Source organism: Pollicipes pollicipes, unplaced genomic scaffold, assembly GCF_011947565.3.
Source record: "Pollicipes pollicipes isolate AB1234 unplaced genomic scaffold, Ppol_2.1 Scaffold_2555;HRSCAF=2994_pilon_pilon_pilon, whole genome shotgun sequence".
Taxonomy (NCBI): Eukaryota; Metazoa; Arthropoda; class Thecostraca; order Pollicipedomorpha; family Pollicipedidae; genus Pollicipes; species Pollicipes pollicipes.
This window is the reverse complement of record NW_023596136.1, coordinates 41,464,201-41,477,767: the sequence shown is the minus strand read 5'-3', so window position 1 is coordinate 41,477,767 and position 13,567 is coordinate 41,464,201. Positions and strand designations below refer to the sequence as shown.

The following is a 13,567-nucleotide window of genomic DNA, read 5'->3' as shown; positions in this document are numbered from 1 at the left end:
CACCCACGCGGCGGCGGCGGCGGCGGCGGCGGCGGCGGCACTCTTGAGCCGGCGTCGCCGGCCGACCGGCCTGTTTAGGTTGGCGGCAGCCGACCGCCGCGGCCCCGCACGGCCGGCCGGCCGGCAGACGCCTCCTCTGTTTACGGCGATCGCCTCGAGCGTCGGACGGCGGACACTCCGTGTCCGCGGATCAGAGGCGGCGCGCGCGCTGCTCCGCCGCGCTCGCCGCGCAAGGGAGCGCTGCGTCGCCCCGGAGACGAGCGAAGTCCGCCAGGGCCTATTTATTGGGGCGCGGTAAGGCGTGGCTCCCACAGCGATGTGATCTCTCTGTCCAGCGTTTCCCCGGGTCATCTGGCGTGGAGCCTAGGCCCGGTCCGCGAGCTGATCGGTCGCTTTTTTGTCACACTCATCTATATAATTTCCTCTGTTGGATTCAGCGGAGGTCAAAATATACATTTCTCATAGCATTTATCCTTTCCATCGCGCTGCTCAGTCAATGTGAGTACGGAAAGTGCAGGGGCGATGGAAAACAATACGTCAGATTCTGAATCCCCCCGGGAGAGGGAAGAGCGACGCCGCGGACCACCCTGTGTGCTGACATCACTGCTGCTCGTCTGGGCTCCAAACAGTGGGGCTCGCCTCTCTCGTGCGGCGTCCTCGCCGGCGTCATAACAGTTATGACCGTGAATAAGATCCGAATCAGCCGCGGACAGTTGTGGAAATCGATTGCGATGGGCCGCCCGTTTCCGTGAATTGATGACCCCCTTCCGGTACGGTATGGACCGGAGATTTTCTTGGCTCTTGGCTATTCTTGGATGGAGGACGTCTTTCTATTGACTGGTTTGAGGAGGTCGTTTACGACAGCGGGAAACGGATGGAATCCACTGGCGCCCAGAAGCACGCTCGATTCGGTTCGTAGTTGGCAGCGGTCGCCACTTCCCTCACGGACCACGAGAGCCATTGAACGCCAGCACGCGCCGAAAGCGCATGAGCGCAGTCAACAATAAGCCGTTCGCCCTCCTAACATCTTCGTGACGAGTCTCTCGCCGCTGATGAAACCCGTCCAGGCGGCGCCGCTCCCACTCCGCACCTGCGCCGAAGTTTGTTCTGCGCCGCTCGCGCCACCGACGCGAGCGTGTCATATACACTATACACAGACAGATGGTTGGGGCAGACCCGGCGCTAATGCCGCCACCGAGCCGGCTGCAGTGATGCTATCTCGCCGGCGCGGCCGCACTGCGGCAGGCTTAGTCCCGTGTGCCACCATTGTGCACAGCTCCCCGTCGCCGAATACGGCGCCAGTATCCGCCGCGGACGTTTTTGGCGGCCGGTAGCGGAGTTCTGAGGACGCCGCCGGGCGACGGGAGGCGGCCGCGGGGAACACAGCCGCCGCGAGGCGTCTTCAGAGCTGTGCGGCAGAGACGGGCAGGTGCTACGGCTCCGCTCGGACGGGGCTGAGGACCGCCGGGGCAGGCCTGCACAGTCGCCGCTCTCCCTCCCATCGGATGCGTATTGAAACATCCTGAGTTCATAACGTCAAATAATCAAATCGTACGAAAAATTAGCATCCCGTGTTAAAATTATTCAATACCCGTTCAATACCCCTGAAAAGGAGAGAATCGTAACTTCAAGCTCGCAGCATCCAAAATCGCAATGGCCAAAGTCAATAACACCCAGCGTTCATGACGTTCAAATGTTGGAGAACAGCGGCGTTGCGAGCTTAGGTGCTATGAACTTGGTCAACAGGGACGAAATTGGACGCGTTTTGGATGTCATGAACGCTGGACGTTGCGATTTTGGATGATGGAGGTCGCTACGATCTTGGACGTTTCGAGGGTTTGCCATTCCATCCGTCTTCTCTGCACGGCGTTCACTTACTAGTAACCTTTGTTCTGCTCTGCCAGTCTGCAGACAGACGGAGTAATCGATGGGACCAATCGAGTATGGAACTAATCGACTCTGGCGCGGCCCTGGCTCCGATCGCTTTCGCCCTGGGATGGCTATCCATCCCACAGCCCTCGCGATCTCAGTCTGACGAAGCTGGCCCGTTGCCGACTCTGTCTCCGCGCCCAATGCGCCGCCGGTGCGTCCCGGTGTCACCACTAGCCTAGACCGGCGCTGCGGCTGTGTGGTAGCGGCCAGTGCTCCTATCGTCCTAAATCACGACGTCCAAGCGCCGGAACCTGTCTGTGCCGTGTTACACTGATCGCCTCGGGCTCCCTTAGTCTATGCTACAATCACAAGGCTGGCCAAACAGCCGCTTCCTGATGGCGTGAGCTCTGGACAACCCGGCGCTAGGCTCTGACTCGGCTGGCGGCTGTGTTTTTAAAGCAAGCAGATACTCTCATGGCTAGCATGCCAATGAAAAGATCCAGTAGGTCAGATTGTGGTAAGAAGACAATGGCGGGGGAGGGAGGGGAAGTGCATAGGAAACAGGACCTTTATCAAAGCGGCTCGTCTGATGCAAGTTGTTTGCTTTATAAATATCAAAAAGAATTTGCCAGTTGTTAAAGTAAATTAACGCTTTCAAAATACGTGGCGACTGCTGCTTTGATCCTCCGAGCCGTCTTTATAATGCAGGTGTTCGTCGGAATGCTCATTAACACATATTGGTGCTGCAAGAGGTGCAGAGACAGCGCATTGCATTCTTATTCCACCGTGGCGTAGCATAGAATGCGACGCCTGTCTGCGGTTGTGAGACCAACCACTAATGTAAAGCGAAGCTTGGTGCGGGTCCCGCTAATCGCGTCGGCTGAAAGAGCGTTTGATGACCATTTTGTCATCGCCTTGCTCGTAATAGGCACGAGAGGCTGGCCGACCGCGTACGCCGTATGACAATGCACGTATGTAGTGTCTGAGTGACGCTACCACGTTTATGCTCGCACCAGGCTACATCAGCGTCTCGTGGAAATGTGTCGGCCTCGGCAGATAGCAAGATTCGGATGGCACAATTAGCGAAGACATGACATGTATTTCACGCTCGCTTTTTTAACCGTCAATAGCTTTACACCTGTCCTGGATGTCGGACGAGGGCGCTTACCCCGTCGCAAACTCCGCAAGCTGCCGGCCGGGTCCGATGGGAGGAAGAGTGTGAGGGGGAGGGTCAATGGCCGCCTCCACACCTGCCGGTCACACGTCGCCGTGGCCGGTTCGGAGCCCGAGGGGCGGCCTCACTCCGGCCCCCCGCCCTTCCCGGATATTAGACATTCAGAGATGGGACGCGCCTGTCCGCGGCCCCCCGTCATCGAGGCACCTCCCGCTGCGGAGGCCGATCGGCCAGTCACACGCCCTTGGAATTCGGCGGGGGGGAGGGGGCTGTGGAGCGGCGGGGTGCTCCTGTTTTCGGCTGTCGTGGGTGGCGGTCACGAGTCGATGACCGCTGAGGGCAGCGCCGCCAATGGTCCGAGTCGCCACGGGCGGTACGTTTGGACTGCGGCGCTGTTCGGCGGTGTGTGATTGTTGCTCGCGCGAGGAAGCCTGGCCGAGCACCGGCGGCATACAAAACCTGAACCATCTTCCGTTTTACGGAAGATGGTTGAGGCACGGGGCCTGTAACATTCCATCAAGGCAGTTGTGCTTTCTTGGCTAACTGCCGCTGCTAACAAAACACCGGGATGGATTGCGACGCATCGTTGCGAGCATAGAAAAATAATGTATTATTTTATATCCAAACCATGTTATACGCGCGTTGAGGAATGTCGGGCAAAAGTGGGTATGCGAATTTTAAATATTACGTTGGCCATGATTTCAAACGGGTATTCGGCTAAATGTCAGTATGCTTTCTATGCTCACTTTAAATGCCTTACAATCCACAGTGTAAGGCTGTTTTAGTAGTGCTCGGGGAAAAAAGCAAAGCAGACAATTTACCGACTTGGGCTGTGTATGCCACATGCAGGAACGTTCATGAAGGATTCTTGTTTCCTTCCTTCCCTTGTTTCCAGCAACTCCAGGACATGAATCGGTGCGCTTTTGTATTCATGGGCCCCTCCGCTCTCCATCGAACTGATTAAGTTCCCGTTCGGGTTGATAATTAAAACTCCCGACTTAATTTACGCTGCGAGTCAGACGCACGGAACGCATTCGCCTAACGAGATGCAATTTATTCGTCGGCCAGCTGGAGGCCCGGCGCGCGCGCAAAAAAAGGCAACCGGTCGACGCGGTTTTTGCGGGCGGCGGTCGGGCCGCGCGGCTCGTGTCGGCCACGCCGCGGCCGGGCGCCGCGACAGGGCGGCGCTGATATACGCCCCCTGTTTCATTACCTGTCGGCGAGCCGCGTGAATTAGCGGCCGCAGCGGGGCGGCCGCGGCGCCGCGCCCTGGCGGCGCGGCGAGGCCCGGCCGCCGGCGCAGCGGGCGGCGCCGGAACGCGCCGGAGCGGGCCGGAACGAATGCGGCGCAGCGGGAGCAGGACGGAACGCAGGGCGCAACGGTTGGCTAGAGTATGCCGTCTGGCCGGCGGTCAGGGGTCCACAGCGGGCTGAAGCAGACACTGACACGGCGAACGCTGCCCTGAGAGTCGCGGCTTGAAGGATTCTGAGATACTCACGCCGCTTCGCTGGGACCATTCCTTCATTTCGCAAGTATTCGCTTCTCCGTTGCTGCTGGTGTGCTCCTAATTTGAAGCCGCCTACAGCGCCGTTTTAAGTGGCCGACCTCGCCGTCACTCCTTTGTTCCGCACGTCACGACTCACGCAGCCATGTGCCGAGCATGAGGGCAGACGGCCCCAGCCCCGGCCCAGGCCCAGCCCCGTTACCGGTGCGCCTAGCTTTGCTCGCGTGAGCGGCGCCCGGGTTGTCTCGCCCTCCGTGCGCTGCGTTTCCAGGCGTCCAGGCGCCGTCGGCGTCAGTCGGTACCTTGCATTGGTAAAGGGCGTATGTGCACTGTATACTGTGCACTAGCGATCGGCGGGTTACACTGTATACTGTGCACTAGCGATCGGCGGATGTGCACTGTATACTGTGCATTAGCGATCGACGGGTGTGTACGTTGCACTGGTGATTGGCGGATTTACCCTGTGCGTTGATCGACAGAGGTGTACTGTGCACTGGTGACCGGCGGGTGTACACAGTGCGCTGTGCGCTGTGCGCTGTGTGCTCGCGATTCCGAGTATAAATATTGCGTTCAATTAGTATTTCATCTATTATGTACATCATATTATATATCCATATCCATATATAGTTGTAACAGTAGTGTATGTCTATATATATATATATATATATATATATATATGCAGATAGAGGGAAAGAGAGAGAGAGAGAGAGAGAGAGAGAGAGAGAGAGAGATAGAGAGAGAGAGAGAGAGAGAGAGAGAGAGAGAGAGATATATATATATATATATATATATATATATATATATATATATATATCAGTAAATTTGTAATACTATCATAAGTGACAGTAATATATATCTATGTATAGATATATATATATATATATATATATATATATATATATATATATACCTATTGCAAAAACTTTATTACTAAAACTATTTCCACGCCCGGTGGGTGAATATTCTCACCTTGGATGGGCTATGTGGAAATCCAAAATTGGGTGCTTTACGGAAAAGACTCGCCTTTGAGCAAACGGAACAAAATAAGAATGTCCAGTAAGTTGCACGTCGCGACCCTCATCCATGGGGGCACAAGGCCAGTACTGTACTCGATGACGTCATGGTCTCGTCGGGTTTCGGGCGTCAGTGGTCTGGGAACGGTTGATGACGAAATCCTTTCCGGGTAACGACAGAACTAACACCAAACGACAAACACCTGGGCAGAACGGTCCGGTGCATGTTTGCCGACCGTGTCAAGCGTTCAGCCACGGCCCCCGCTCGGTGCCATTTGTAGGGTGCCCGGCACCGCACCTGATTGGATTAAGTTATGGCCTCGGTGAGCGAGCGCCACGCTATCGGCGAAGCGTTAAGTTCGTAAGAGCTGTTCGCGTTTTTTTTTTCTCGCCAGTTTTCTGCGTGAAACACGCGACACGATGCAACTTCGTCCCAAATCTTGCGCGCATGACAACGAAATTAGCGTCGCGTTCACAACTACTTTCGGCGCCGAGTTTGGGCGCGGCCCGACTGCCACCCCGTCGTCGGCCGCGACAGCAGGATCCGATTCCAGCAGCGTGGCTCCCGTTTCACGGGCCCCCGACTGCAGCGTCTCACGTGAGAACCTCACAGGCGATTAGCGTCCACGTGTCCTGCCGGGCGATCACGGCTGGTCGCCGAGCGGCCCACCCCGGTCGGCGGCACACGCTGCGCTCCGCAGGGACGCCTGTCCGCGTGGCTCGCCTCGACCGCTGGCTCAGAGCCGCCCTGCCCGGACACCGGCCGAGCGGCTAGCTGGCGGGAGCCCGGGGGGGGGGGGGGGGAGGGTGCGGCCTGGCTCATGCCGCGCCCGTTTAGCCGAAACAGGGCAGATCGCCCCCCCCCCCCCCCACTTCCCCAGACGAATCCTATTGTCTCGTCGCAGTGCGCTGTGCCGGCTCCGGCTGTAAATGGCGTGATTGTGGACATGGCGCGGAATGCCATCGCCTCTGCCCCACGGATGTGAGGTAATTTATTGTCGTTTATGGCCTTGTCTGTATATAATCACGTGACGAGGGTGTGTGTTGACCTTAGAGGCAGGGTCTTCAAGTTAGCAATTGCAATGCAAGTAGTCTGCAATGTAGGTAGTTTGCGCGAACTGTGACTCCATGCAGAGGCGACGCCAGCAGGGGGCCGAGGGGGGCGGGGGAGGAGGGGGGGGGAAGGGGAAGAGCAGCCGCCGCTTGCGATTTGCCGAGCGGGCAAACATGACTTTTTACTTCCTTCAAATTTTGGGAGGCCCATCGTACCGTCAGGAGGCCCAGATGACCGGCGTAAAATGTTTCATCAATAAACATCAAGCAAACATCTGCCTGACAGGAAGTCCTAGACAGCCAACATCAGGCCATGTTGTTCGACAGGAGGACCCAGATAATCCAAGGGCCCGTCAGATACAGATGAGGCCGTGAAATACACGAGAAGCTCCGCCGGCCCAAAGAGGCCTCGATTGGAAAGACCGGGGGCCCCACGAGTCCGAAAGGGGTTCCAGTGAATTATATTAATTAAGTACCTACCTTGCGGCTTTTGAAAAAATGGGTGAAATCAGAGGGGAACAATTTGGATCAAAACTGAAAGAGGAGGCCTAGGTCAGCGGAGGATGCCCCTAGATCTGCTTGCCTCCGTGGGAAAGCGTAGTTGGTGCGGCCTCCGCCGGCGTGCTATTCACCCACTCTGTAGGTACTGGCTGATGGGAGCGGTCAGCTGCAGCCGTGGCCGTCCCTGTACTGAAGCTGAAAGAAGCAGAACTTCCTTTTTTTGACCTTCCTTTCGGAAATCGGATCGACATTTTATACTGAATCCGTATTGTCTGTGTCCACTTCATGCATGCCGAAGTTTAGAGGTCAAATCCCTATGCCTGTGGCGCGGAAGCATGCACCTACCTACAGCACACACTTCACATGTCCAAACGCAACAAACGCCGTGTGTGCTTGGATGCACCGCATAGGCAGCACCGGTCCGTTGCGCCCCGTTCTGCTGTGCAGGTTTTGGCAGTTCGAGGACGGTCGCTTGTGACAACTGATGCAGAGTTGTGTCCGCATTTCCGCATCTGTTCAAAGGCGACCGCGGACCCCAGCTGCGACAGTCGTGACCGTATACCTGCTGTTTTGCCTTCTGGTCGCATGGGAAGGCTTGTATGGTCCCGTCTGGCGCAGGATGTCTGCAGACACGCAGGTGCACCGAAGCGCGTTCTGTGGAGCGTGCTGCCGTTAGTCGCATCTGTGCGCATTGTAACGTTACTAAGCTGGTCGGCATTGTTTTCCCGGGACGCATAGGAAGTAAGAGCACCGCTCCGGTCTGCAGGACAAGACGAGAGACTCAGACATGGATGAAGAGTGCTGAGAAAACCTCGTGTGACAAACCCAGTGAAATGAGCATTTTTCAATGGGAAAAGGCCGTCATTAAAAGGTTTTCATCAGCTGGTGAAGCTGCTACCATAGTTGTACGATCCCATTCTCCGACCGAGCTCAGGGATATGGGTGGACCTTATATTTTGGTGAATATTTGACCACAATAGCCATCTCGCTCCCACGACGAGGAGTCTGAATCACTAGAAAAACCACCAAAATCATTCAAACTGTAAAAACTCAAGCAGTGTAGGAAAACGTCTCCCTGAATCGCCATTGTGTGAAGCTTTTCTGCTCAGAGAGGCATGCAAAGCCAATGTTACCAGGTCGAACAAACTTGGAGATGAGTGTCTAAACTCCAGCAAAGGTCGGCAATTGGAGCCTGTGTCAGCGAACTGGCGCATGTCGCCCTCACAATCGATCGGTACACTCGCGGGATGCGGCGCGAAAGCAGCCACCCCACCGTCAAACAGATCTCCGCAAGCAGCAGCCGCCCACCACCGCACTGTTCGTCTCCCCGCGTGTGCGGACCCCAGCATCACTCGTATTCGTGCACGGCCTCTCGTGCATGTTGTTCCCGTCCCTCCACCTTCTTTCTCTTCAGGTGTGCACCCTACATCTCGCTGACTCGCTCACGCCCTCCGCCGGTGCGCGCTCCCGTCCCCGCCTCCCCAGAATGTCTCAGCTCCCCCCACTTCCCCAAGCACTCCTTGCGTCCCCTGCGTCCTCAGACCGCTCTCGTCTGACGCCGCCCGCTCCGCCTCTGCAGGGCTGGAGCCGACAGCTCGGGTGCAGCTACAGACGCCGCCGGACCCGGCCGACGTGCGGCCCGGCCAGGACGTGGTGCTGCGCTGCCGGGCCGACGGCTCCGGCGAGCTCGCCTACCACTGGTACCGCAACGGCGAGCGCCTGACGCGCGGGCCGCGGCTGGCGCTGCGCAACAACCGCCTCCAGCTGAGCGCCGCCGAACCGCGCGACGGCGGCGCCTACTCGTGCAGCGCGACAAACGCCGCTGGCACGGCGCGCAGCAACCAGTCGCTGCCGCTGGTGGTACCCAGTGAGTCGGCGGCGACGCTGGCGCGCGTCAGCGTCCAGAGACGGGGCTCGTGAGACGTCGGGGGGGGGGGGGGGAGGGGGGGGGGGGGGTCGACAGGCGGCGGCCGGTGGGAGACGTACCTTCGTTAAGGAAAATTATGTCGTGTACGGTATGCGGATCTCGCGACATTGGTGGCGATGCAAATATGTAAGCTGAGCTGTGGCACGGGTTCGATGCCTCTCATTGCCTCCGCCGTTGCGTGGCAATTGCCAGTGTGGCCCGCATCTCTGGAGCTGTGTGACCGGCTGCAGGACCTCCGTCGGTTTATCGCGGGCCTCAGGTTTCCCATCCCCCGGCGTTGTGCAGCGGGCCCTAGCGACGCCCGTCACCTCGCTCCCCGTGTTCCAGGTCAGAACGTGACTCGCCTCGTGCTGGCGCCGACCGCTCAGCTGGTGCGTCGCGGTGACCCGGCTCGCTTCGACTGCGCCTACGACCGAGCCGATGCCGTCAGCTGGTCGTTCGGGCAGCTGGGGCCGCTCGCCAATCACGGGTGCGTTCGGGCGCGGGCGAGGCGGCACGGGCCGCTGCTGGAGGCGGAGGGCCAGGCGCGGTGGCTAGAAGTAGCGGTGTTAGCGATGTTGGGGGGAAACCGAGTGACATTTTTTCGATCCGCTGGCGACAGTCAGACTTGAGAGGCTGCCGCTCCATTGACATGGCGGTCCATGCGCTGCTAGAAGGTCCGTTCATGAACTAATTCTATGTGAATGTCGTAACTGTTAAAGCGGTGCCTTAAACAGCTGCCCTGAGGCTTGTTGGTAACGACGATATTAATTAATTGTGCAACCTTCGGTCAATTTTTTTGCAGACTGAGTGTTCTGGTTCCCTTACAGCTCGCTTAACATTGTAATACGACACCCCATCATACTTGTTTCCACGTTAACTCCTTTTCTCATTATCCGAATATCCACTCGTGAAACTATCTACGACCGGCGTCAGCCAAATCCCCGGCAACGCCTCAGGGCGCCGGCGGCGCCCAAATGGCCGTCGCCGCAGGGCGTCCGTTGCGCCACGGTGTCATCTGAGCCCGGTGCTGTGCTCCATCACGGCCCGGGACGCCGGCGCGCTCCCGTTCGCCCATCCGTCGGAGCAATTGGGCTAATGGCGGCCGTCTCGTCCGTCCCATATGCCCGCCTGGTCGTCTTCCGCGTCCGCCGGCTCCCACCGACGCCGGCCGCCGACGGCGGCGCGTCGGCCGCCGGCGGTCGCAGAGGCCAAGGTCGTGCACGCTGGTAACGTCCCGTGACGGACGGCCCCTGCTGCCGGCAGGAGCTCGGCTGGTAACGAGTCGGGTGGGCTTCCAGAAGGCGGTGTTATTGGGCCGTGCTTAAAAACAGTGGACGAAAAGAAGGAAGGGGCAATTATGCTTTGGGAAGTGATCCTGTATGCTATATGAAGTGATTCTGTGTTCTTGTTGCGGTTTAGGTTCCCTGGCATTTTCCGATTTCTTGCTGACATTTTCACGCAGTTCCGTTCTTTTTGCGCTTAAAAAGGCCGCTCAGTATCTGTTAATGCGCTGCTACTCGGCTCCGGTCGTCGTGCGTTGGAGCCTTGAAGGCACGCCTACGCGTGCACAATGTATGCGCTATCAATGGGCGATGGTCATGGCACTCGCCGCGCGCGCAGTCCAGTGGTGGGCGCGCGCTGCACGCTGCACGCGTTCCGCCCTCGTCCAGTTACACCGCCTATTTCCCGCCAACCCGGCCGCTGCGCCACTCGGCTCGCTCCGGCACGCGCTGCCACCGGACACCCAGCCTTTCGCGCTGCAGCTGATTCACGACGAGCGGCGGCGGACGGCGCCGGTGTCATGCCATCACGCGCGCGGCGGCCGCTGCCGGCCAGCGCTGCCGCCGTCGCCGCCGCCGCGAGCTCAGGGGTCTGCGTGGCCGCTGGCCGCCTCGTGGCTCCGGCCCCGGCCGCGTTATGGGCCGTGTCCGGCAGGCGGCCTTCTGGGAACGGGCCAGCGGCATGACGAAAACCGCTGCCCGCCGGCCAGCAGGGGCTCGTTGTGGTGTATATGTGTCTCGTTGGACGGGTGGGCTGACCTCTGAGAGGAGGTCTGGAGGCGCAGCTGCACTGGTGGCAGCTGGACGGGTGGGCTGACCTCTGAGAGGAGGTCTGGAGGCGCAGCTGCACTGGTGGCAGCTGGACGGGTGGGTTGACCTCTGAGAGGAGGTCTGGAGGCGCAGCTGCACTGGTGGCAGCTGGACGGGTGGGCTGACCTCTGAGAGGAAGTCTGGAGGCACAGCTGCACTGGTGGCAGCTGGACGGGTGCGTCGACCTCTGAAAGTAGGTCTGGAGACGCAGCTGCACTGGTGGCAGCTGGACGGGTGCGTCGACGTCTGATAGTAGGTCTGGAGACGCAGCTGCACTGGTGGCAGCTGGACGGGTGCGTCGACCTCTGATAGTAGGTCTGGAGACGCAGCTGCACTGGTGGCAGCTGGACGGGTGCGTCGACCTCTGATAGTAGGTCTGGAGGCGCAGCTGAACTGGTGGCAGCTGGATGGGCCATCGGCAAGCCTTGGCCCTAAGGTTGTTGCTGTATCTGGTCAGACGGCTGTAAAGCATGGCGGCTTTAGCAGGCTCTTTTCCAGTCGGGGCGTTGTTAACAGGGAGCTGTGCATGTGCCATGCTCCCTGTTGATAACAGGGAACATTGCACATACGGCCAGCCAGAAGCATGAAAATGGAATATGCTTAGGTACATGTAAACCAGCTTGTATATGCACATACACTGCACATGAATGGGAAGACGGTGATGCTTTTCTTTAAATTGGCTGCAAGCAATATTTTGCGTTGCCAAAAGAGCGTAGATGATAAAAAGGCATTAGATGACGGTTAAGCACATTTCAGCATAAGTTAGCGCTACAGTTAGCTGATAAGTAAATTGTCCGTCTTGAACGTGCACGTATTGACGCAAGAGGCGGTGATCGTTCCTCTTAAACTTCTCCATGCCACATGAACAGCAAAAAAGCCCAAATCATAGCCAGTCAATGAACCCGAGGAAGACTTTTGGGGTTAACCGTGTGCATTCTTACTGCCGCAGCGGTCGCCGGTAAGCTTTGAAAGAGTCGTGCGGAGATCTTAGCCCCCACTCTGACAGCGTAACGCACGAGTGCAACTCTCCGCGGTCCGCATGTGCCTGCACCCCGGCCCGGCCGGTCGGAGAGCCTCCACGTGGAGCCAGCCGCCGGCCGCTCGCGCAATCCGCGCCGAGTGACAGCCAATCTGGCGGCGGTGTTTTGACGGCGGCCTCCGGAGCGAATCGCTAACAGAGGGCCGCGGCGAACACGCCGCCTGCAAGCTCGCCACGCGTCCGTCTGTTTACCACGCGGCCGAGGTCGTCCGACGACCTGCCGACGGCGGCGAGGCGCTGCGCGATCCCGGCGCTAAAGCGCTGTTTTGAGAAGTGTCCGACGGCACGGGCAGTTTGTCGGCCGGCTTCTGAGGCGCCGACACCCAGATGGCGCCGGCGTTCCGATGGCGGCCGTCGATCGGGGTCCATCCATCGACTGATTGCCCGCCGGCCGGCCGGGCGGCGCTGTCGCCTCGAGTAACAGCTCAGCGAGACGGCCGACCGCTCGCAACTTCTGTCGACGCCGGCGAAGTGCCGCGAAGTGCGACGGCGCCGCATTTGCCGCCGGAGATGAAATCAATCGGCGGCGCCTTCCGGCAGCTCGCCGCGAGGCTCGCGGGCTCTATTCCGGGGTCGTCGCCGCGTCGATATGGGGGTGAACTACCCGGAACGTAGCTCGCGGTGATGACATGGCCGCGCGCGCGAGATGGAGGTCGTTCGAGCTGCTGGAGCGGCGGAACGCTGTCCTGGTGGCCCGCTCCATGTTGCCTGAGGAGGGCTGGCGTCTGCGCGTCCAAATTGTGCCCAGGCGCGACGCTCCGCGAGAGGTGACGTTTGGAGATGATCCTCAGCAAGCTCAGAAGCATTGACGAGGAGGCCAGGCTCTTTTGAGCCTGGTCTTAAGTCTTTGTCTTAAGTCTTAAGCCTTCGCCAGGTATTGGCTGTAGTAACGGCATATTGAAATCACTCCAGGTGCTCCAATCAAACACTTCATGACTGTCGACTGCTGATGGCTTTTGATGACTTGTCAAGCTAGAGAAGCAGAAGGTTTGTAGTGTACGCTATGAACGTCTTCTCTCGAAGCTGAACCTGATGATGTACGTGAACAAATCAATTATGCTCTGACCTTAACATATTTACCCGCCTGTGATGGTGGTGAACCATCATCCCACGAGCCACGTGGTGAAGGATTCACAGCCCACCATTTCCCGCCGTGCCCGCTACACCAGGGCCAGTTGTTCCACCAGCTCCGTGCCATCGGTCACCAGACGAACCCTCGGTCACCCCGGCTCCGGGACAACCGTCGTCGGAGCCGCCCCCTCACCGCGCCGTCCCACCTCCGCAGGCGGTACTCGGTGCTGGCGAACAACAGCCTGCTGGTGCCGGCGGCCGGACCCGAGGACGAGGGCTGGTACCACTGCCTCGGCCTGCGCAACGGCGACGACCCGGTGCCGCAGCGGTACAGCGCGCA

The 13,567-nt window shown here is 58.8% G+C and overlaps 1 protein-coding gene across 1 annotated transcript in view; it reads left to right on the top strand.

Moving 5' to 3' along the window:
- LOC119101348 (inactive tyrosine-protein kinase 7) overlaps nucleotides 1-13,567 on the top strand; it is a gene marked incomplete in the record, with an annotated part of 71,579 nt that overhangs the window by 31,936 nt on the left and 26,076 nt on the right. The window contains 3 exon segments of the mRNA XM_037224674.1: nucleotides 8,698-8,985; nucleotides 9,373-9,514; nucleotides 13,442-13,567. Coding sequence (XP_037080569.1) covers nucleotides 8,698-8,985; nucleotides 9,373-9,514; nucleotides 13,442-13,567 — 556 coding nt within the window.